This window comes from Hetaerina americana, unplaced genomic scaffold, assembly GCF_022747635.1.
Source record: "Hetaerina americana unplaced genomic scaffold, ioHetAmer1.1.p SCAF_20, whole genome shotgun sequence".
Taxonomy (NCBI): Eukaryota; Metazoa; Arthropoda; class Insecta; order Odonata; family Calopterygidae; genus Hetaerina; species Hetaerina americana.
The window spans coordinates 5,917,209-5,940,807 of NW_027286764.1; the positions used below are offsets into that span (position 1 = coordinate 5,917,209).

Below are 23,599 nucleotides of genomic sequence, written 5' to 3' on the forward strand. Positions count from 1 at the left end.
AACTTTCGCTGTTCATAGATCTCCAAAACCGTCCTTATTTACTTTAAAAGTATGCACCGCAATTGCGAGGCGGGAGAGCGCCAATTCTTACGCACCACTCGAATCAATTCTCAAAATACGCATCCCACACTTCGTCATCTTCTCAATCTTAATGCCTTCAGCATTCTATTTAAGTGCCATTACTGTATCTGAGAACTCCTTTCCTATTTTCCCCACTATTTCTTTCATTAGTACTGCTGTAATCCTCCTTTTTCTCATTATTATAGTTAATCGCTCGCATTTTTATGCAAACTGCTACATTACCATCGGCTAATCGCGCATAAATGATCCACCCGCTTCAGTAGATAGATAGATACGAAATGTCTTTATTCGGGCGAAATTGAAACCATGAGGTCCCTTCTTCCATTTAGCCCTTCGTCAAGTGCATAAGAATAATAATAAAAAAGGAAATATTAACAGTTATAATAGAGAAAGAAAAAATTGGTAAAGTGCATATATTTAATAAAAAAAAGCACAAGATTTAATTTTCTGGGAGAAACCATTAAGGGAGCTCAGATATATCCTAGTATAGACAGACCATCCTAGTATAAACCCACAAAGTAGGGGGTGTGAAAAACCTGCGAAAACCCTGCAAGATAGTAAAAAAATAACTAAATAAAGTGCGATAAATTTAATGATGTGAAGTACAGTTCGATACATATGCAGCATATGAAGTAAGTAATACATATGCAATACTATGAACAATGGAGTACAGTACATTAAATAAATGTGTAGACACAGACACAAAGAGTAAAGTCAAATAAGATTTGATATGTTGTAAGGCAAGGTGAAGTTGATGGTCAGCAATTGTGTGCAGGTAAAGGAGGATTGAGATGATTTATGTCTTCGTAGAAGTGAATTTATAGAGAAGTGTTTTCGTCATGTAGATTCTTTTTGGTGCATTTGTTTTTGAGTGAAGTGAGTGACTGGCAGTTTTTAATGTCTTTAGGAATTAAATTTTCCAGAGTCTGCAGGATATTCCCATGATAATATTGCTGTGACTTACTGTGCCGTGCCGAGGCATCAAGTAGATATCATTTCCCCTGGCTAAGGCATTGTGCGTACAGTTGATGAGGACCAGTTTATTAGATAAGTACTCAAGCATATAATTATTTCTGTAATGAAAGAGAAATGCGAGGACATGCAGATTCCGCCCGTTCTCAAGTTTTAGCAATATAAGTTGACAACGGTGCGTACGTGGCTACTACATCTGCTGAATGTTTTCGGCCTGTTTCATTTTACTATCATGTAAGATTTCGATTCCATTGCTCATCATCTTTGTCCTCGTAACTCTCTAGCCCAAACCGACGAGGAGTTTCTAAACGCGGTTGTCTGATACATTCTCAGGAATAGTCCTTGCTCGCGCAAATGCGCACTGCTTTAAGTCGAGCGCCAGAGAAGTTACGAGATTCGAATCGCGAATCAGTTAAAAGTTTCGAAGGAATTCAAATTTCAAAACTTCACATTGTAGAATATCACCCGCGCACATAAGCATGAGGTTAATTTTCATTTCTGCCCGGATTTACCCTAGATTAGTGTGTAAGAATGACGCACCACACCCTTCTACAGCAAGTGCGCGTGTGTAAGTACAAGTCGCTTACGTTTCATTATCACTCGCGAAAAGGAGGTCAGTAGATGCGATCATTTTTGCCAACCTCTTTGCATGAGGTAATAAATATAAGGAAAATCCAATTCAATTTCAAGTTCAAGGAAGTGCATTTTGAGGTAAATGGCCATCATAAGGGTAATGATACTTTGGCAAGGTATTTATTGTCTCCTTTTTGAAGTACGCTTCACTAAAGCGAATTAAATTGCAAAACCGATTACAACCAAATTGAAATGTCAATTCTCATTTCTTTCTCAAAAATTTAAGTTGAACAAAATTACGTCATTTCAATACACTGGTTGGACAAAGGAGTGATAATAAACAAATCATTTTTTCTTCAGGTGCGTATAGACGCATCTGAAAAATTATTTCACTAGCATAAGGCAAGTAGGTGCTTTAAAATAATAAATTTCACGGATTGTACTCTGCCTTCATGTTTCGCGTGAAAACGTGCCCCCAACGAGATCATTCCTGCGTTTATTGCATCTAAATCTATACATCGACGATGGAGTTTATACAACTTCATCGCAGTTGATTGAATACAGACTTTATAATGCATGGTAAATAATACTAAATGCGCGAATGTTACAAATCAATAGCTAGCTTTAGAACGGGAAGAAGCCATTGTGATTATGTATTTATACTAAAAAATATTTTGAGATAGAGTAAATTCAACTTTAAACTCGCCTGGCTTAATTATTGATTATCCTAATGTTTTTCAGCGGATAAACCGACAAAAAATATGGCACGTGCCGGGAAAAAATAAATATAGAAAATTTTTAGCATAAAATTACACATCAAAAATATATGCAGCAAAACACGATTAAAACAGCCAAGGCACTAAAAGAAGCAGAGACAGAGCAATCACCAACCCTATAATCATGTACGTAAGATTATTTAATCCGAAACTGAAAACTCACTGCTAACCCTGTAATTAGAATCACGCCAAAACCCAAAGTTAATACTTAGCTGTACACTGATGGGCAAGTCATGGCTCCAAAAGCAGTGGAGGATCTGTGAATATCAGGATTCCAACTTTATAAATATTCATCCTTTATAATCTTATTATGTATCTAAGAAAGACCAAAAAAACACCGGCAATTTTAGCACATGCACCAAGTGAGAATTGGATACTAACAGTCCACCACAATACAGAACAAGTATCAAATTTACATCGCTTTAAAAATGATATTATGTGTGATCAAAAATATCTTTGCTATATATAACAACTTGATAAAAAAATTGGAAAAGATTTAGAAAAACAAAACAATCAAAAGTATGAAAAGGGACCATTTAAATTCAGTCATGTTATGACAAATTCGAATCTCCTCTGCGAGTTGACTCTGAATGCTTCGTGGAGAAAAAAGGACGAAAGCTGAGCTCAAGCTGCGGAAATGAAATTTTTAAAGAACTGTTAAATGCCGAACCAGATAAGGATATCTTATCTGGTTCAGCCTTTAATAGTTCTATAATATAGATAGGGAACACCTTGAAATACAAGAGAACAATAGAAGAAAATCTTCTGATGTACCTGATGATGCCGCAAGTCGGTGAAACGCGCTGTACCATATAATAAAATCTGTGGAAAAGGACGTCTTTGTTTTTAGTAGGTAGTGGAAGAAGGCTGGCTGGCTGTGGAAGAAGGAAAAATGCCCATAGAAGTCCTTCAATATAAACCTATTTTTAAAAGAAAAGTGGGAAGACCTATAAATGATGGTAGTCCGAATATTATTAATTCCTAAACAGGCTGAGAGTCCACGGCGTGATGAAAAAAGAGACGGTCGGGTTGATAAATGAATAATATCTTTGACATTCGCTTATAGGAGAGCATAACTTTATAAACAATTCGTTCTGTTAGATTCGGATTAAAACCACCACGTGTGAGACGATTTGAAAATAGATTCGTAGGTATATTAATGATTCCATAGTCCTTAATTATACGCCCACGCAGTTTACCTCCGGAATATATTACTAATATCCATTACGTCTACTATTCGAGTCAATAAAAAGGGCAAGGGGAAGTTGGTGAACATTGGAGAGAGGATGGTGCTCCTCGGATTGGTGCAGTATGGGGCATTCTTGTTGCATTCCACGTCGCGCAAATGCAGGCGTTAGAGTAATTATTACCAAGCCTGCATGGATATTGGTATTCCCGTACTGACCAATATGGTCTCTGCATTCTCTTGCACGGAGCGAAACTACCTCCTACCTCGAATAATCGGTGGCCTATACTTTGGCAACGGCCACCTGACGTGTCCGGTAGTTTTCCCAATGTATGCTACCATTTTTTAAATTATTTCACCCTGGGATAAATTTCAACTCTCACCAACCTCTGCCTCTTATGCCCTCAAAAGCATATTCCTCGAGCAACCCGAGATGTTTCGAAGCTAACCTCGGGTGCGTAGGTTTCAACCTGACGAGTTAGTGCTACCCGCGAGTACGAATATTATATTCATGAAAAATTCTTTCGTATTTAATATTGTTTGCTACTGTCAACTGTAAATCAACTGTATTTCATATCCGGCATTGACTTTTCGATGATCTTTTGCTGCAAAAATGCATTTGCAGATATAGATGAGGTGATTGCGAAATGGGTGGCTTAGGAGTTGTATTCCCACTCTGACAATATTCGCTTTATGCAAAATATGCGCAGCTATAGTACTTCGTAATTTGATTGCTGATAAGAAATTATTCAAGACTTCAGAGAAGAACAACTCGCAACTATAATGTCTGTGAAAGAACGAAGTAATGAGAAATGGAGAGGGAGAGAGAGAAAAAAAGACGGGCGTGGAGGAGAATATCTGGAGGGAGTCGGAGGCATGCGAAACACGGCCTGAAGAGAGGCATTGGTATTAGGGGGGTGGGGAAGGGGCGGGGTGGAGCGAAGAGAGGGGGTGGGTATTAGTGAGAGGGAGTGGATGGGTAGGGAGACAGCGTGATGAGAAGACCTCTCACGCCCGCGAAGTACGTAAGCAAATTGTCTCACTTGTTGATTCCAGTCACACTCTCGTCCTCACGTAGGGGTGTCCCGGAAAAAAGGATGGGAGCCGACCGACGCACGCACACACACTCAGCAGCCAGTGCCCCCCCCACCCCCTCAAGAGCGGGGCTCTCCCGGCCTCCCTCTCCTTAGACACACGTGCCGCCCCCATCGACCCCCCGTTCCTGCCCCGCTCCCCCCTGAAAGGGTCTCCTGTCGCATCCCCCCTCTCGCCTCCTTCCCTTCGTCGCACACCCTTCATTGCCATCTCAAATTCAGTCATCGGTGCCTTTGATTTTGCCGGACGCTTCCCAAGGAAAGGAGGACGCACCTGCAGTTATTTTTAAGCCGCTAATGTAAGTAAAGCGACTCAATGACCCAAATTAGACGGCGAACTTGTAAAGCTTTCCAAATATGCTAGGTATTATGCTGGCCAATGCTCCCTGACCAATCACTCTTTAAAAAGATTATATTAAACTTATAATGAGTTGCAGTCATTCCTCGAACTACAGATGAACATGATGTGTGTAATATTCTAATCTCCTGTGTGGAAAGAATTATGTTTACCATTATCATTTAAAGGAAAGTTTTTAGAATATTAAAATATTTTCCTGAGCTATTATATGAAAATGAAGCATTATTCACCAATTTTTATGCAGGAGACCAGAATTCAAATTAGATGTTGATTGGCTATGGATAGATAGTTGGCGAATAAAAAAGTTTGAGGATGGCTAAAAATTGATTTAGAGACATGGAAAGATTTAGTAAAACATTCTATCGAGAAGACAAGTCTATTAAGATGCTGCGTTTGTGAAGTACATGTAGATTATTAACATTCGAAACCGATTTTTGGAGCATTTTTATCCATGAAATGATTCATGGGCGATGATGAAAGCGAGAAGAGACCATTATTAGAGTATGGCACATATGCGCGACTAGATAACGGGGAGTATAAAATGATCGAAAGGAAGAAATAATGAATTACACGATGAGAAAGAAAAATGACAACAATTTCGAGGAGGAGTTTTTTTCAAAATGCGATCGTCGAATCGGCCTGGTTGAGCGAGTCGTCTTCGATGGAAATGTGAGCAAAAGGTGAGAAAGACACCAAAATAATTGCAATATGGATTTCAATATCTGTTTCGCGAATGATTGTAAATAGGTTCGATTGATTGAATCGCATCCGGGTATGACTCTTAAACGTTTGCCAGATCGGCATACTTATCGAAGATAAACATGAATCATTTTTACCAATTGTGTTTTAATACTTAAAGAGTTATGTCTCAAAACTTTTGTTAGCACTTTTTAACTATTAACTTATATTCTAACAATTTCAATCTAAAAGACCCAGATCTACTCTTTATAACTCAGACAATTATACTCTTTTTTAATGTCACATGAAATTGATGACTACGGTGAGGAGTAAATTGAGAAGCATTTAACTTCCATCATTTCCGTAGAACTCTTATCATTGGTATTTTTAGAAAGAGTTTTTTAAATAGCTTGGCCGGAATCTCGCCTCCTTCTTCGGGAACTTACCGAACAAATGATATCTCATTGTATACGAGAGGGTCTTCTCCTGCTCACATTTATATACCCAGCTGATTTCCTCAAAGTTATGCTGATTCTTACCGATACTCATTTTAATTTGGCAGAAGGAATAGGTACTTTTTTAATAACCCTTTTGGTTATGTTAAAGTGTTTTTATTTATTTCGTATTAATCCGTCAACAGCACATTGACCTTTACAACGGGCTTTTACAAATAAATGACCATAGAAACAATAATCTACATCCAAGCTCTTAAAGGAGAAAAAACCCACCAAGGCGGAAATCGAACCCGCGACCTCTGGGTTGGTAGGCGAGGACTTAACCCCACCGCCGCCGGTTCACGCAATTACCCAAATTACGACAAAGAGCAACAATCTTATAAATTCCATCCTGTGGTATTAATTTTATTAATTTATTATATTTTTCGAAGCGTGGGAAAGCACAATTTTGTCAGTGTATTTTGTTTTAAAACTCGAAACGAATCTTACATCGTCTGCTCCGTATTCTTACACTCTTTCGTGTAGGTTTTAGAAATACATGCATATGTATAATTATCTGGCATACTAAGAACGTGAAGCACTCGCTCACTCTATCACGTTGTCTTATAGGGAAAATAATTACACCTACTGGTAAATGCATTCCGTGTAGTACACTCTCAGTATGTAGTATGGCAAATGTATGACAAACCATTTCGAAGACTCCCTGGAAAATGGGAAATTAATTCTGTTCCTTAACACTTTACCGAAAATCAGGATGTTTGAGATATGTCTATTTGGACTAAGAGGAGACGGAATTGTGACCACAGGACTCGTTGCACGCGTAGACAAATTCCAAATAACCACTCTAAATAACTCTATTTTTTCTATGTTTTTCAGCAGTTTATCTTTTTGATTAGAAATTGATTGCATGGCATATAAAATTCATTTTTATTCTTTAAGCGCGTTATATTTGACTAGCTAGATGCCATATGTATGGTTGGAGAAATAATAGCAGTACGATTATTTTTTAAAATAATTTTTAGCAGCTGGCATTTACGATTCGAAATGAATTACGCGCAAACTCAGATCCGTGTGTGTGTGTGTGTGTGCATACACATACGAGAAGGCCATTTATTGATTGACTTGATATTGAAATGAATGAAATTAATTAGATAGGGATCATTGCTCTGTAGCTCATTTTTCACCTCTTACCTACTCTATTCGAGAAGATATCGAATGTCCATGTTCAAATGCCCAATTCTTCAAGTTGAAATTAATCTCACCGTCTCGGAAACACGCATATAACTTTAAATATATGTACAAATATGCATATTTTTCATTGTTGCAATTTAAATTGTAACAATGCAAATGTGGCAAGAGAAAACACGATAGGCACAACGGCTCCCATTATTTCCATGTGCATCCTTTTGTGAATCCAAATTGAATCCGTAATCTCTTGAGAAGGTTTCCATGCGTTATGTGCATACCATACGCTCTCTATCGGGATTCCCAAACTTTCCCTTTAGTAATTAACCCGAATGTTGGATTTGATAAGTGAAGGTATCCCCTCGTACTCCCTGGCACGGTGCGCCACCGAGGGTGGATATATTATCGTTCAATGGGGCCGATGTCTTTCCGTCTGCAGCCTTCCTCCTAAGTTTGGGGTTTATATCTCAAAGCCATTGGCCGAGACACAAGCTCCCTCTAAACTAATTTAAGCACATTTCGATTGATTCCATCTGTTATTTGCATTATTAATTATGATGTGGATATTTCTGTCCTCTGAAAGTTACGATGTGTTTAGAAAATTGTTGAGCATTAGATTACTGAAAGTTTGATTAACTCCATTTAGAGCGAATCCATTTTATGATCCAGATTGACGAGTAGCAATTAATATAAAATGAGTAGCAATTGAGAAATCATATATAATCGACAGATCAAGTTCTTCCATATGATATTTTCATTTCTTGTGCATAATTTTACTGTAACTAAAAATTTACTTGATTGGCACCATCACTTGATTTTAATTCCCCTGCAAACATCGGCGCCGCTCGTGAAAATTCATCTCTTGGGGAGAAGAGGGAGGGGATGGGAGTTCCGTTATTCGTCATCCTTCTGATCGTTTCTCCCTCGACTCATTGTTTATGGCGCGCGCACCAATACGCAATTGGTGCGACCTGAATCGTCTCTTCACTATCCCTCGCGCCGAGCGTTCTGAATAATTCCCCCACGGGGCAGCACCGCTGTTTACACCAGTCTTGATTCCTATTTGGCGAACGCACGAAGCTTCCAAAACCTGAACACCGTAAAATGCACGTAATCGCGTTTGGTTAAATATCCTGGATTCGAAGATCCGTGGGCCAACGCGCGCGTTGCTGCCAAATTGTGCGTAGTATCTGTCCGTAATAGATCGGTGATTTTCATTCTCCGTCGGCTGACGTTCCCCCTCTGAATATTTCAACGCTCGCAAGCGCAGCCCAAATGGCGCCATCATCGAATTTTAAGGTGAGGTGCGCGCGTATTGTTGCGCTGCGTTTGACGTTGCTCCAATCAGCGACCGATGCAAGCGAAAGCAAACAGATTGATGCATTGAACAAAACACCGAACGCGGGCGAAATTAGCAATTCTAACACCACCCGAATCAAATTCGCACGAGGATACATGAAGCGGAATTCCCACGAATGCCATGATTGGTCTATTGACGCACTGAAATCGAGAAACTATTTGATATGTTCAATGGATCCGACTTTTGTAACGATTTGCAAGCCCTCGTACGTGGTTCAGGCTTTTTTTTCAAGCTGAGAGTTTGTGTATCGGCGTGTTTGATACGTGCTTGTGTGTGGTATTTCAGTGCAAAACGCTTTCTCTCTTTCTCTCTCTCTCCTAATTTCCCAGCTCCTAATTTTGATTATGATATTGTCACTAAATATTTCAATATTTTATTTTATCAGAGCTGGATGAGAAACTACGAAGCCGTATTCATCCTTTGGATTCGAGGCTCACCTCTCCTCCAAGCCTTGGGAATTTTTGCTCTTTGAGTCCTTGAATTCTTTCTCCGAGTCTTATTTTTATTTTACGTGGGATCTTTTGCGTCTTCAACAACTTCTTGCCTTTTGTTTAGTTTCACACTAATTTTCTATTAAAGGTAGTTTTTCTTTCTCCTTTTAATTAATTTTTGTAATTTTGGGCGGAAAACCGTGGTATTATTATGAAAAAACATTGATGGGCAAAGATTTCATGTCGATATTCAAACCAAAAAGGAATACGTATATAATATAATAATATACCTGTATAAGAAGAAATATACACTGAGGAATATACTCGTGGAGCGACGCTTCTACGCTTGCCACTTATCCATAGACAGTACTTATTTTCCGAGGAAAAGGTCAAGTTTTCGGTAATTAAAAGTATGGAGTCAAAATGATGCGAGCGAAATTTTTGCCAGCGTCAAACGACGAAATAAAATTAAAAGGCGATGATGGCGAGAGAAAAGGTTTTCGTCAAGGAATCCAAGGTGGCCTGGATGAAAAACAATTGCTGGATTATCCAGATTTAACATTTCTACACTCTAGACTTCTGCTACAAGTGAAAAGCTAAATAATGTCCAAAGATAAAGCGAGCAAAAGGCCAGGTATGAAGAGTGTGTTAGTGTACCAATTCAAATTATTATGCAAGGGTGAAATACAATGAGAGAGTTATTGAAGGAAAATCGAGTTTCTTCAACCATAAGTTAAATAGAATCTGTCTCTCTGAAAGTGATCCTTCCTGCGCTGAAATGGCACGGCTGGTGCCCTTTCATTTTTATACATATTACATTATTATAAAATCATCTTTAAATATTGCTAAAACTGATGTGATAAGAAAAATGATAGCATGTATCCATTCGAAAAAGTATTCCTCACCCAAGAATCCCATTCATTTTCTTTCCCCTGTCCCTGAAAATGCAAGTGTGATACAATCCCCATTTGAGGAAGCCGTCTACGTAAACGAAATTCAAAAACGAGAGTTCGTAATTCCGTTGTGTGAACGATGTTAAGCACGGCTGATGCATTGCAGTCGTGGCGTTGGTGGATTCCGACACTGCCTTAATGGGATTAACATTTCTTTTGACGCCGAGAATAATTTAAGGCTAAGAGGAAGGAATTTTTGAGGGCGAACGCCAAAGCCAAACCTCTTGTCACAGAGCCGGAATCCCTCTTAAGGAGGAATGAAAAGTCTTTTCTGTGCTTTAATTAAAAGTTTCGTCCATTTCCTTACCTTGACTGCCTTGAAGGAATAATCTTGGTTCGCCCTTCAGGTCACTTCCACAAGACCCTCCCCGTGCCATCATTAACTAGTTAACTTTTCCATTTGTACAAACGATGTTGTAATTCAATGAATGATAAATGTAAAACTTAGTTCAAAATTGCAAAATATATGAAGAAATATTGCAAAACAGATTTTCATATCTACTGGTCGAAACTTAAAGGTAGTTTTGCGCAGCTTTTAAGTACCTATGACTGAGTATATACTATAAAAAGGTGCTATACTATCGCGTATTTGAAAAGCGCGTATCTCGTCGTTTAATTTCAGTTATTTTGAACTAGATAAAATAATATAAACTTAACTGAGGTGAAACATGGATAGCTTTCAGGAAATTCATTCCCGAGAGTTCAGTTACATTGGAAAAGCTTCAAGGTTGAAGGTGATATCAGCAACGGAAGACATTTTTGCCCACGATTATGAAATTGTTTTTTATGCTGTTACAGTTGACTGTCATATTAATGAGTTAAAATAATACTGTACTTCTTTTTATTTAATATTGATAGTTATTAACCATATTGGGCAGGAATGTTTTCCTTCGAATGTTACCAGTTTACAATAATCGGAATGTCTGAGAGAACCCGATTAAATACGGAAATACCAAATGCCACTTTTACTGCCGACATTATAGAAGTGGTGGGAAATGAGTTTCCACCCTCAAGTTAAACGGCTATTTGTGGTGCCTACTACGTCATTTCAACCTTGAGCATACGACGCGTGAAGTCCCCATCGTATTTACCAACCGCAGAGAGAAATATACCACGCTTGTTCTACATCAGTGCAATCTCATTCGAATGTTCATTGGGCCAATCCCGGGGTTTTACACGGATGCACCAAAGAATTCCGTATTTTAATATTACTCGCTGCCCCTCTTCCATACTGTCGTCAGTCACTTGTGCCCCCGTCACTGACCCCCTTCTCTTCTCCTCAGCGACGACCCCTCCGTTTGACGGCGGAGTGTGACCTCGGCGGGAGCCGTCCTCCCCGCCCCCCGCCTCCCCCGGCCATCCATCCGCGGTCGGGGGCGGCCAAGAAGAAGCGGAGGCCCTCGCCGGCCATCCGCGACCGGGGCGGCAACGGAACGAGGGGCGCGGCCGTCCCCGCGGGGGAAGACGCTCGACCGCCGGGGGGGCGGGGCGAGGGGACCTCGGAGGCCGAAGAGGCGGCCGTGGGCATCGGCCAGTGGTCGTGTGAGGCTGCCGAGGTGGAGGCGGAGTGTCTGCCCGTGCTTGGTGTGGACGCGGCCGGGCACGGCGTGGCCGGAGGGACGTCCGCCGCCTTCAACCAGGTGGGTGGATGTCCACATGTCGCTTATTCCTGAATGCCAGTCACGCCTGAAGAGAAGGCAGCTTGAGTTTGGGCACCCTACGCAGTGACACTGCCATCTATGCAGCTGAGAATAAGGAGTAAACACAGATGATGTCCAAATGAAAATATTTTCATGTTTTAGATAGCTCGTGCAAACATTTGTGTGTTGTTGCAAAATCGCGTAATGGTTTTTGTGTAATTCTGAGTTCCCTTTACAATTCATTCGGCAGTATTTTATTAAAATTTTCCATTTCTTTCCCTTAATTTAGTAGTTTGGGCGATTTTTTGTGCTAGTTTCGTATTCATCTTCTATAAAATCAATCAATCAATCAATCGATCAAAATAAATATTTGGGGGTAGCCCTAACACCACGAATTTCATGAGTAGCACACATCAGGGCAATATGCGGGTCCGCTTCAAAGAAACTCGGATTCATAAAACGGGTGGTGGGGAAATGAGACGGTTAAAGAGAGGTGTTAATTTGCTCTAGTTGGACCTCATATGAAATATGCCACAAGTATTTGGGATCCTTGGGAGAAAGTTTGGCGAAAAGAATTAGATAAAGTCCAGAGAAAAACCGCCAGATTCGTCAAAAATGTTTACAGTAAGTAGACGAATGTGACAGACCTTTTAGGGGAATCAGGCTGGGAGCCACTGGAGATGAGAAGAGACCAGGCGAGACTGAGACTTTTAGAAAGGCTCAGGGCAAACGAGTTTAACAACGACACTAGGGGAATAATTATGAGCCCACACTATTTAGGTAGATCAGACCACAAAGATAAAATAAGGGAGATGGAGTACAGATATATAAAAACACTTGTTCTTTCCCCGGATAATCAGGGATCATAAAATTAAGAAGCCAAAGTCACAATGGAAATATTAAAAACATTCAATTTACAGGACATGATTAAACATTGCGTAGGCGCAAGGCATATTCATAGGTGCACGTGTATGCTCGTTGGTGGATCGTGGGGTATTTATGTCGATTATTTATTTATTTATTTATTCAGTATTAGTCCGAAAACAGCACATTTTGGCCTTTACATCGAACTATTAACAACAATTTCCTCTTCATTCGTTTTAATTTCTACGTTCTTATGTATTCAATTGCTCCAAGTTTGTGGAAGTTCATGTGCATCAAATGAAGAACAAAATGTATTTTACCATTGTTCTGAAGAACAGTGGAAATATACATTGTGTTCTTGATTTAATTTCTACGTTCTTATCCATCTCCACATCTTAAATGCATCCCATGGCACAATCGCCATTTCCCAGAGTACACAATGTGTACACGGACACTGCGACACTGCATATGCTTAAAGAATCTATTATCCACTCGGATTCGTAAATGCCACCAAAGATAAAATTGTACTGCTTTGCTAGCATTCCCATTTTCATTTAAATATGCTTTCGATTTCTGTGAAACCCTCCAATCAAAGCCTGCGTTTTGATTAATTTCTGACTTTGAACTTTCATTGAAGTTACACAATTAGCCTTTAATTCGAATTTCCACTGCAAATATTCAATCAATTTGCTGACTGGCCAAATAAGTTCTGCTCGCAAAGAAATTTAAAACATCCGATATCATATCCTCCCTAACACATATACATGCCATGCATACTCACATATTTCCCTAACCGAAAATCCACCAAAAACATCTCTGCAGCCAATGCAAGCAATCGTCTTTTCCACCCGCGGAATAGGGTTACTGCTTAAAAACATCGACCCCGACAAATCTTCGGGACCTGATGAGATACCGGCTCGCGTGTATAAGGAACTGTCGTCTGAAATTGCCCCTCATCTTGAAATACTATTTAAAAAATCATTAGTAGAGGAAAGCGTGCCAAGCGGCTGGAGGATTGGAGATCGGGAGGACCCCAGGACCCAGAGCCATTATCGCTCAACTCCATCTCCTGTAAGATTATTGAGCACATCATTGTTAGTTCCATAATGAGGTACCTCGATAGCCAATATTTATTGATTAATAACCAACACGGGTTCCGTAAAGGTAGATCCTGCGAAACTCTCCTCGCACTCTTTGTTCATGATATAATGCATTCCCGTGAAAGTAATATTCCAGTTGATGCGATATTCCTAGATTTTAAAAAAGCTTTTGATTAAGTCCCTCGCTGCAAGTTACTCGCGAAGTTGAAAACTTATGGAATACTTATGGAATAGTTGGAACTTATGGAGTGTTATATGCTGGATTAGACAATTTTTAAAAAAATCGCGTTCAAACAGTCGTCCTGGATGGTATATCATCCGATACTGTCAAGGTCACGTCGGGTGTACCACAGGGAAGTTTCATAGGCCCCCTCTTGTTTCTTATTTACATAAATGACCTCAGTACCGTGGTTAATAGCAGGCTGAGTCTTTTTGCTGACGATGCGGTGATTTATGGGTATATTCGAAGTCGCGAAGACAGAGTCGCGTTAGCTAACGATTCTGCAATTCAATTTAGCTGCAATTCAGACTTGGTGCGATATATGGCAATTGGAATTAAATTTGAAAATATGCGTAGCAATATATTTTTAGGAAAAGAGTAATTCCCTCCCATTTAGTTACAAAGTGAAACAAATTGAAATCGCGGGGGTAAATTCTTTTAAATACTTGGGTGTAACAATTACTCACGATCTGTCCTCGGGAAAGCACATTAAGAAACAATTGCGATTTGTAAAAAGAGTGCTAGGTAAATGTGAAGGAACGATGTTTTCTTGCCCTAGTCAGGCCGAATCTAGAGTATGCTGCCAGTATATGGGATCTTCAAGAGATAAATTTGATTTCGGAATTGGATCGAATTCAGTGGAGGGGGGCTAGATTTGTCAAACCAACGCAGTGGCGTAACTACTTTACTAGAAAATTTAGGCTGGGATTCCCTTAAACAGCGCCGTTTACAATATAGATTAAACGTATTAAAAACATTTAAAATGGGTCCTTCTCCGGTGAAATCAAGAACATAATACAAACCCCAACGTATTACGGGCGGAGGGATCACGAATATAAGATTAGAGAGATTGACTGCAAGACTGACAGGTTTAAATGGTAATTTTTTCCAAGAACAATAAGAGACCAGTATGCTTGTAATCGAAATCCCCCAGGAGTCGGCTCGACATAATAAGTATTAACCTACAAGATAGGTTAATACTTACTATGCTACTGCGCATAATTATGGACTGCGCATGGTTATACCAATATATTTATATTTTTTTGCAGGTTCCCCCCACCTTTCCCCATCCATTTGAAAAACCCTAACCCCCTCATCCCTTACCCTTTCCTCCTGGTGCTGCACCCCCTACCACACACCTTTTTTGTGGCTCGCAGGGTATTGTTGTAGATGTATATGAAGATATTTAACTGCCTCAAATTGTGGAAAAACTCAAGAGGAGTTTTTCCACAATTCAACTCAACAATACTTTTTGTGCAACGAGAAAGACTGTGAGATTATTCACAAATGCTGGTTCTTAAGACCACTGTAAACCATTCCTTGTAAGTGTAAGGGGCATAATGACATTGTATAGTGACTGCGTATAAATTATCAATTTTCGCTTTACTTTGCATGCCATAGTGATACACATCTGATCTTACTGATGGAATATTTAGCTTCTCTTTCACATGGATTCTTTCTTTAATTTAATTTTATTTAAAAAAATCGTTTCATCGAAAGAAACAAACTGGGAATATTTTTCCCTTTTTTGAAACAAGCTCAAATAGACTCCAAAAGTCTTCCACCCACCTGAAAAATAAGCTGTTCAGTAAGCTATCTGAAACAGCTATGAATACGGATATGCAAACATTTAAAAATGTTGTTCATATTTAACCTACTACTTAAGTCCTTTAAGCCATTGAGTTTATTATTTGATTCTGAATTACTAATTACTTTTACCTGAATGCAGTATCTGTTTATATGCCTGTGTATACTTGTGGGCGCGAAATGTATGCTGTGTATAATTCACTTCAACTTGACGATGGCTATTATAGTGGAATGAACAAAGCATCCAATGACAAATTAAAGTTATTATTATTACTGATTTTTAGCAAATTTCTCTCTCTCTCTCTCATATAGACCCCACATTCCTGGGGTCATCTCGTTGCTCGATACATCAATATTTGAGTGGCGTGTACAAAACGAATGCTTTTCTCGGTACCAGACACAAGAGGCGTGGTGCCCTAATGGAATGAAAAGTTTTTGAATGAGGTTCATTTCTGGGTTACCCAGGTTAAAAAAACTCCTTTTTACCCACAGTGACTGATTCCTTATGGTTATTCCCGCCTGGGTGAGTTTCCCTCCATCTAGGGCTTGGGTGTTTCTAAATGTGACCATTGTTATCGTTGTTAATAGTTCGATGTAAAGGCCAAAATGTGCTGTTTTCGGACTAATACTGAATAAATAAATAAATAAATAATCGACATAAATACCCCACGATCCACCAACGAGCATACACGTGCACCTATGAATATGCCTTGCGCCTACGCAATGTTTAATCATGTCCTGTAAATTGAATGTTTTTAATATTTCCATTGTGACTTTGGCTTCTTAATTTTATGATCCCTGATTATCCGGGGAAAGAACAAGTGTTTTTATATATCTGTACTCCATCTCCCTTATTTTATCTTTGTGGTCTGATCTACCTAAATAGTGTGGGCTCATAATTATTCCCCTAGTGTCGTTGTTAAACTCGTTTGCCCTGAGCCTTTCTAAAAGTCTCAGTCTCGCCTGGTCTCTTCTCATCTCCAGTGGCTCCCAGCCTGATTCCCCTAAAAGGTCTGTCACATTCGTCTACTTACTGTAAACATTTTTGACGAATCTGGCGGTTTTTCTCTGGACTTTATCTAATTCTTTTCGCCAAACTTTCTCCCAAGGATCCCAAATACTTGTGGCATATTTCATATGAGGTCCAACTAGAGCAAATTAACACCTCTCTTTAACCGTCTCATTTCCCCACCACCCGTTTTATGAATCCGAGTTTCTTTGAAGCGGACCCGCATATTGTCCTGATGTGTGCTACTCATGAAATTCGTGGTGTTAGGACTACCCCCAAATATTTATTTTGATCGGCCGTGGTAAGCACTGAACCCTTCTTTATTTTATAATTTATGTCTTGCCCTTTGTTCCAAAATTTCAAAACTGCGCATTTGCCTGTGTTAATTACTAAACCCCATTCCCCGCCACAATCCGATAGTGTCCAAGTCTCTAGAGAGTAGCTGGCAATCTGATGGGTCCCTTATTCCCTGTTTACGCTAGTGTCCCCTGCAAACAATCCCAGGTTTCTACGTACTTACGCGTGAGCTTAAGTTGGTATATTACGTTTGTGTAACAATTTATTTTGCGCGACTTTATCAGAGGCTTTCTCGAAATCTGAGTATTCAATACATGCTGGATGTGAGTCGAATGTGAGAGAATGAAAGACATGTGTCAGGATAGGGGTACGTTGGACGTGGAAAAGGATTAAACCGATTTAGTAGTGAATCAATGAAGTGGCTGGGATTTAGGGTATCTCGATACGGTACAGCCGTCGTGAGCCAAGGAGCAGGGACTCGATCACGGCAGCCGTTGCCAGTTACTCGTGAAGATGGAGTCGGAGAGAGGGGAATGGAGCAAGTCCATGGGCAAAACCACCCCTCGCCCTGAGGGGTGCCGGCATCATGTATATGCGTGCCCTTAAGCCCTCGGAATGTTCGCTTTAAAAGGAAGATTCTTTCCGCCACACGCGTCTGATTTCTCTCCTTTCCCCGCAGGGCTACCACTACAGCAGCACTTGGGGGATGAGGCAGATGGTGCTGCCGGAAGAGTCGGCGCAGCTGGGGACCGCGGACGGCGGGCCGGCGCCCGCGCCATGCGCCGGAGTGGGCGAGGAGGCGGGGGGGCTGTGTGTCGGGGGTCAACCGGTGGCTTTCCACCGCCAAGAGGACGACTTCTCCCCCGAGATGGTCACCGGATGACGGAACGGAGTCGTCGGGCAAGAGCTCCGGTGACCCGGAGGAGCGGACGCCGGAAGCTCCGGGGGCAGGTGCTCCAACCGCCTCCGGGTTAACCACTTGATGTGGCCCTGGATATTCACGGTGACGGAATGAGGGCCGCTTCAAGGACGTCTCTGTGCTGGATAGACTTTGCCTGACCCTGCATGAGAGACATTAATTACAGTTATTTAGCCCATCTCCCTCGAGCTTATATATGAAAGTATGGACGATAAGGAAGGCCGCACATCGCGATGGCTGGCTCTCATGCCTTTGTGATTCCATTGAGTAATTGTCTAAATGCTTTGATGAAAGATCACATGCGATTGTGTGCGTGGAATTACGCGTGTGTGTTTCTAAATACTAACATTATGGTTATTATTATTATTATAAAAAATATTGGGAAGGCGTTGCTGGGCGCTTTATTACGTGAGGAACTCCGTCGCGTTGATTACACATTTGGTCTTTTCGTTTTTTTAAAATGTACATTGGCATTTTCGCCGTCTTGATTCCAGCAGAGCGTCGGGATGAGTTGGACGGCGATATTTGTGACTGCAGTTTTTTAAATATTCCAAATGCAATGGACCAAAAAAAAAGCAAGAAAAATATAGGAACTTCAGTGGGTGATAACGGTATATATTTTACTTTTGAATACTTTGCTACTGTTTCAGATTATTTTAACAAAAATTGAACGATACCAATTTCAATCGCCACGTTTTATACCTCGGCTAACACGATTGTTTGTCCCGGAAAATGTAACATAATGGTTCCGAAGGTCCATAATTCGAATTTCAATCACTGATTTGAATTCCCGATTCTAAGGTGCAGACAATAGAGCGAAACAGCATTGTGATCCGGTTCATTGATGTCATAACGACATTGTTGAGCACTCATGCGAGTAGTGACCGGTAGTGAGGAAATTCTCTTTCTTTCTTCTTTTAAAGAAAGGAGGATATCATTCGACTAGAGACGTGAATGAATGGTGCGCTTTCTGAAAATCCAAGACGGTGTAACCTGCCAAGGCATGTGTTGGATAGAGAAGCATTTTACGAATTCACAATTTTTTATAATTGAAAACAAATCAAACCTTGTTAATACGAGAATATCCATAGCAATGGGTGGTGAAGTAATTGGTGGCATGAATTAAGAATGTAATCAAGAGTAACTGCCGTGAAATATTCCCTAAGGGAAACTATTAACCAAGTATTATGAAGAATTAAGTGTATACTCCCCATACAAGACTGTAATTCAATTTCTTGACAAGTTGTTTTATTTTTCGCAGTTTAATACATTTACTAAGTATCCTGTAACAGAAATATGATGCCACATTTGTAATGCTTGTGGTGCTTCAGTGAATATTTTACCATATTGCATATACTTAAGAAAAGTGAAGAACTGGTAAGTTGTGCTCTCATGACATTGTATCTCAATGATGCTGCCACGACAATTAAACGGGCTTTGAAATACAGACAATGAGTTGTCGATGCATGATTACAAATATCCCAAGTACTTCTTTTCAGGAATGTCAGCAAGTTCTCGAGAAGATGTGGAAAAGTTGATTTTTAATGGTCTCTTTTCCATAGTGGTTGAAGAAAAGGCTTGAAAATATACTTATATTATTTATATTTGTGTTGAAATAGAGATTGTTTAAAAATTTCGTAGAGAAGACGTTTCGTTATTTTGGTGGAAAAGGCGACGGGTTGTGAAGAAATGGTAATATTTATGCTTCAATTTCTCTTTCAGAATTTGATAAGTACCTCCGCAGAGAGCTCACAAACGCTAAGAAAGCATTGAATGCTAGCTCTAATCCGTTTCGGCTAATGTAAAATATTTTGTGTGAAATAATTATGTTAAATAAATTTATTTATTTAACGTAATAATATCAACCACTTATAACAGTATTGTACCTCCTATAAAACTGTAAACCTGGATCGGTCACAGGAAGTTATTTGAAGAGGTAACGTTGTAAGTTTCATAATTTATAGTTTCGTATTTCCATCGATGTTTTTGCACGATGTTTGCAAAAATTTACGCTTGAGCATGATAAATTTTTTTTCTGTTATTTCGTCTCATGAATGGTGAATGATTTTGTTTGCGTGCCATGCTTGCCTGGTATGGATACAGCTCCTGCCATACATCCTCCCGGTGACTTTCAGGATATTTTGTAGATGATTGAAGAACTAATTTAATCAAGTGACATGATTCTTGGGACAGCGTGGAGCCGCAGCGCCTGCCTCCAAACACCCTTCCGCATGATCGACCACTGCGTGTGAGCATCGAATTCCGTCTTTCCGTGGGTGCCTCACTCGCAAATGTCCTTCATCCGACCAAGGGAATGGTTTCATGAGCATAATGTTGAAACATGACCCTCGGAACTGCACCATATTGTTCAAGTAGTCATGATTGATAGAGAACGTTAAAATGGCATTCTGATTGTTCCTGCTGAAGGGCCTTCATTCCGCGGGCCTTCGCTTCTCTCAACGCCGTGAACTCGAGTAGAGCGGGCGGTTTCAAATTTCCTCGTTTTTCACCGAGGACGGAGGCAAAAATAAAAAGGGAGAGACCATACATCTATGCATTAGAAGGGCGGCGAGTGATTGGTCCGCTTTCTCCTCGCCTCCGCTTGATCCCTCTAAAGTTTATTTATTTCACTCACCTACATTGTTTTGGTGTAACTTTGCCTCTACCCCCAAAGTTACATATTAATACATAATTAATATATACTACCTTGATCAAAAGGTTCCCGGAATAACCACCGTGTGGCGCTCCCATCGTTCCGATTTGAGTTCTGTTTTATTTGTTAAATTGGTACATCTGTTGTTGATATTCCCTTTAAATCTTAGTGTCATAACTTGACATTTGCAAAAGTTACGGTCGGTTTTCGGTATGTCCATCACTGCTTCCTGCGATTTTTCCATTACTTCCTCTCGGCTGCTAAAACGCGTTCCCCGTAATGGTTTTTTAACTCGATTGAACAGAAAGAAGTCGCAGGGAGCCAAATCAGGTGAATTCGGTGGCTGTTGGATGGTATTTGTTGCATTTTTCGTCAAAAAATTACGAATAATGATAGCACTGTGCGGCGGTGGTGCAAAATCCACGAGTTTTCTGCCCACATTTCTGGTCTCTTTCGGCGAATTGCTTCACGCAAACGTCTCATAACGCCCAAATAATACTCTTTGTTTACTGTCTGGCCTTCTGGCAAAAATTCATGATGCACTACACCGTTGTAATCCATGAAAACCGTCAGCATTGCCTTCTTTTTTGACTGAAAACGACGTGGTTTTTTTGGTCTCGGCTCATTTGGTGAACGCCATTCACTTGCCTGATGTCTGGATTGCGTGTCGTACTCATAAACCCACGTCTCGTCTCCAGTAATGATCCTTTTGATGAATGTGGGATCGGATTCAGCCTCGCAAATCATGTCTTTTGCGACGTCAACACGGTCTCTTTTTTGCATGAAATTGAGGTCTTTTGGCACCAACTTTGCTGCTACACGACGGAAACCCAAATCATTAACCACAATGTCTTGGGCGGATCCATAGGCAATGTTCAAGTCCTCCGCTATTTCTCTGATGGTTAATTTGCGGTTATTGACCAACATTTCTTTTACTTTATCAATTTTTTCACCGACTTTCGATGTCGATGGTCTGCCACTGCGTTCATCATCTTCGATTGACTCACGACCACTTCTGAACCGCTCGTGCCACTGGTAAACGACCGTTTTTTTTAGAGAATCGTTGCCGAAACACTTTTCCAACATTTCCAACGTCCGTGCGCCACTAAATCCGTTTTTTACGCTAAATTTAATACAAGTTCGTTGTTGCAAATTTAAATCCATTTCTGAAATTGTAAAAAATCGCCAACACACACAGAGATAGATGTACTCTTGGCTACGTAACTTTTGCAAATGTCAAGTTACGACACTAAGATTTAAAGGGAATATCAACAACAGATGTACCAATTTAACAAAAAAAACAGAACTCAAATCGGAACGATGGGAGCGCCACACGGTGGTTATTCCGGGAACTTTTTGTTCAAGGTAGTACATGCATATTACATAATTATTAACGCATAAAACGCATTAATTGGTTATAATACAGTTCAATATCACTTTATCTTGATTCTTAAATAGTTCGCATAAGCTTTTCTCCTTATTACTTATAGGTTGTCTTCGTCCCTGGTCTGAATGTTTTCTTTGAGGAATTTTTCAATTGTGTGTGAGCTTGTCAGCAGTAGTTTTCCAATGTCTTTCAGGGATGTTATTGGGCCTTTATTTATTTCCTCCAGCTGTCTCTGGTTGCCTGTTTTTCGTATTTTTGGTTTTCCCCATGCGTTTAAGATAGCCATACAGTTCCCATGTCGTGTTTAGAGTTCTGTTTAGAGTTCCGTTAACTTTTGGCTTATTTCAAAATTAAGTTCAAGGCGTGCGTTAATGTAAGGAAAGAATTGGTGGGTTAGCCTTCCTCTTTTTCCTGAATCCCATCGTTTTAGCCATTCGTTAAAGACCAGGGTTATAATTCGTCTTCTGACTATGTTTACTCGGTATGGTTTGTACCAATGTTAATTGGTTCGCCCAGATCTTTAAATCTGAAATAGCTTTTTGTCGAGGACGAAGAGAGTGATATGCTATTCGTTGATTGAGGCATTTTACTCGGTGAGAGATCGACCTATGGCGGTTAAGGTGATTCTGTTTCCTCGCTCAGCCTGACTGCCCGAAAGGTGAAGTGGTCTTCGACAATGCTAACGCGGGGATAATTTTTATTCTGAGAGTCACATACCCAGAAGAGACATCTGTCGTAAGATGTAATTTGTTTCAGTATGTCATTTGTTTTCATGTTACCGGTATTTATTTGGGGAAAAGTACGTACAATGAACCAAATGTATCAGTACACGCTAGGTGAGTAAAGTCGGCGGATTTTACATTATATTATCAATAAAGGCTTGCCACTAAACGCATGAAGTGTTGGTGGAGAAGATAGTGAAGTTGCCTCGATCGTTTCGGAGATCGTAAAGGAGAGAGGAAATCCTGTCTTGAAGACGCCCAATCATCCCTTTCATAACTAACGGAAGTAGTTTCTATAAGTCTTCAAACAGTACCCTATAAAATATTCCATTAGAGGGGAAAGCAAGGAACAATGTGTCAAAACAGAATGTTTTGCACCTGTAAAAAGACGAGAATGTTTTATTAACTGGATAACAAATGAGTACCATCGAATATATCCCTCTCATTTTCCATCTGTAAAATAAGATATTTTTAGAGCAAGTACTTCAATATAACTATTTGAATGACCGCTCTATCTGATCGTTGCCTTTTATGGAAGGGCAGTGCAAAATGTAAGACAATTTTATTTATTTACTTCATTTTATTTTAGAACCCTGCAAGCCACCGCTAGGGTTTGCGGCAGGGGGTGAATACACACCAGAATAATTTTAACCCGAACATAACCCTACTGCGGTCGAACAACGTTATTCTGATGCATTATAGTTTGAAAAAATGACATCTTAAATCTATTTGTTCTAAACCTAATTCCTCTAATTTTATTGACATGATCTCTCCTACCGTAGTACGATGGGATTAATAACACATTTTCAACATCACTGCTAAAGAGACCTAAATCCAATTTATGCAAGAGCTTCAATCTGCAATTTAACCTTCGCTCCTTGAGTGATTTTCAGCCTAGCTGCTCTAATATTTTGGATACGCTACTATATTTATCATAACAATGTTTTACCAATCTAGCTCCTCTAAAATAACATGGAAACTCTCGTCCAATACGAAATACTTTTTTATTCTTTGAGTAAATCTTTGTTGCAATCACCATTGGTTCCTTTAAGCTATACGTAAATTTGAGAATCAGCATGCGAATTTTCTGTATGCCAAA

At 40.0% G+C, this 23,599-nt stretch overlaps 1 protein-coding gene across 1 annotated transcript in view; it reads left to right on the plus strand.

Moving 5' to 3' along the window:
* The window catches only part of LOC139688552 (protein O-mannosyl-transferase TMTC1-like), a 1,154,623-nt gene extending 1,135,455 nt beyond the window's left edge, over nucleotides 1-19,168 (plus strand). The window contains 2 exon segments of the mRNA XM_071586100.1: nucleotides 11,386-11,742; nucleotides 17,499-19,168. Coding sequence (XP_071442201.1) covers nucleotides 11,386-11,742; nucleotides 17,499-17,702 — 561 coding nt within the window. The 3' untranslated portion in view covers nucleotides 17,703-19,168.
* Nucleotides 19,169-23,599: the final 4,431 nt, after the last annotated feature.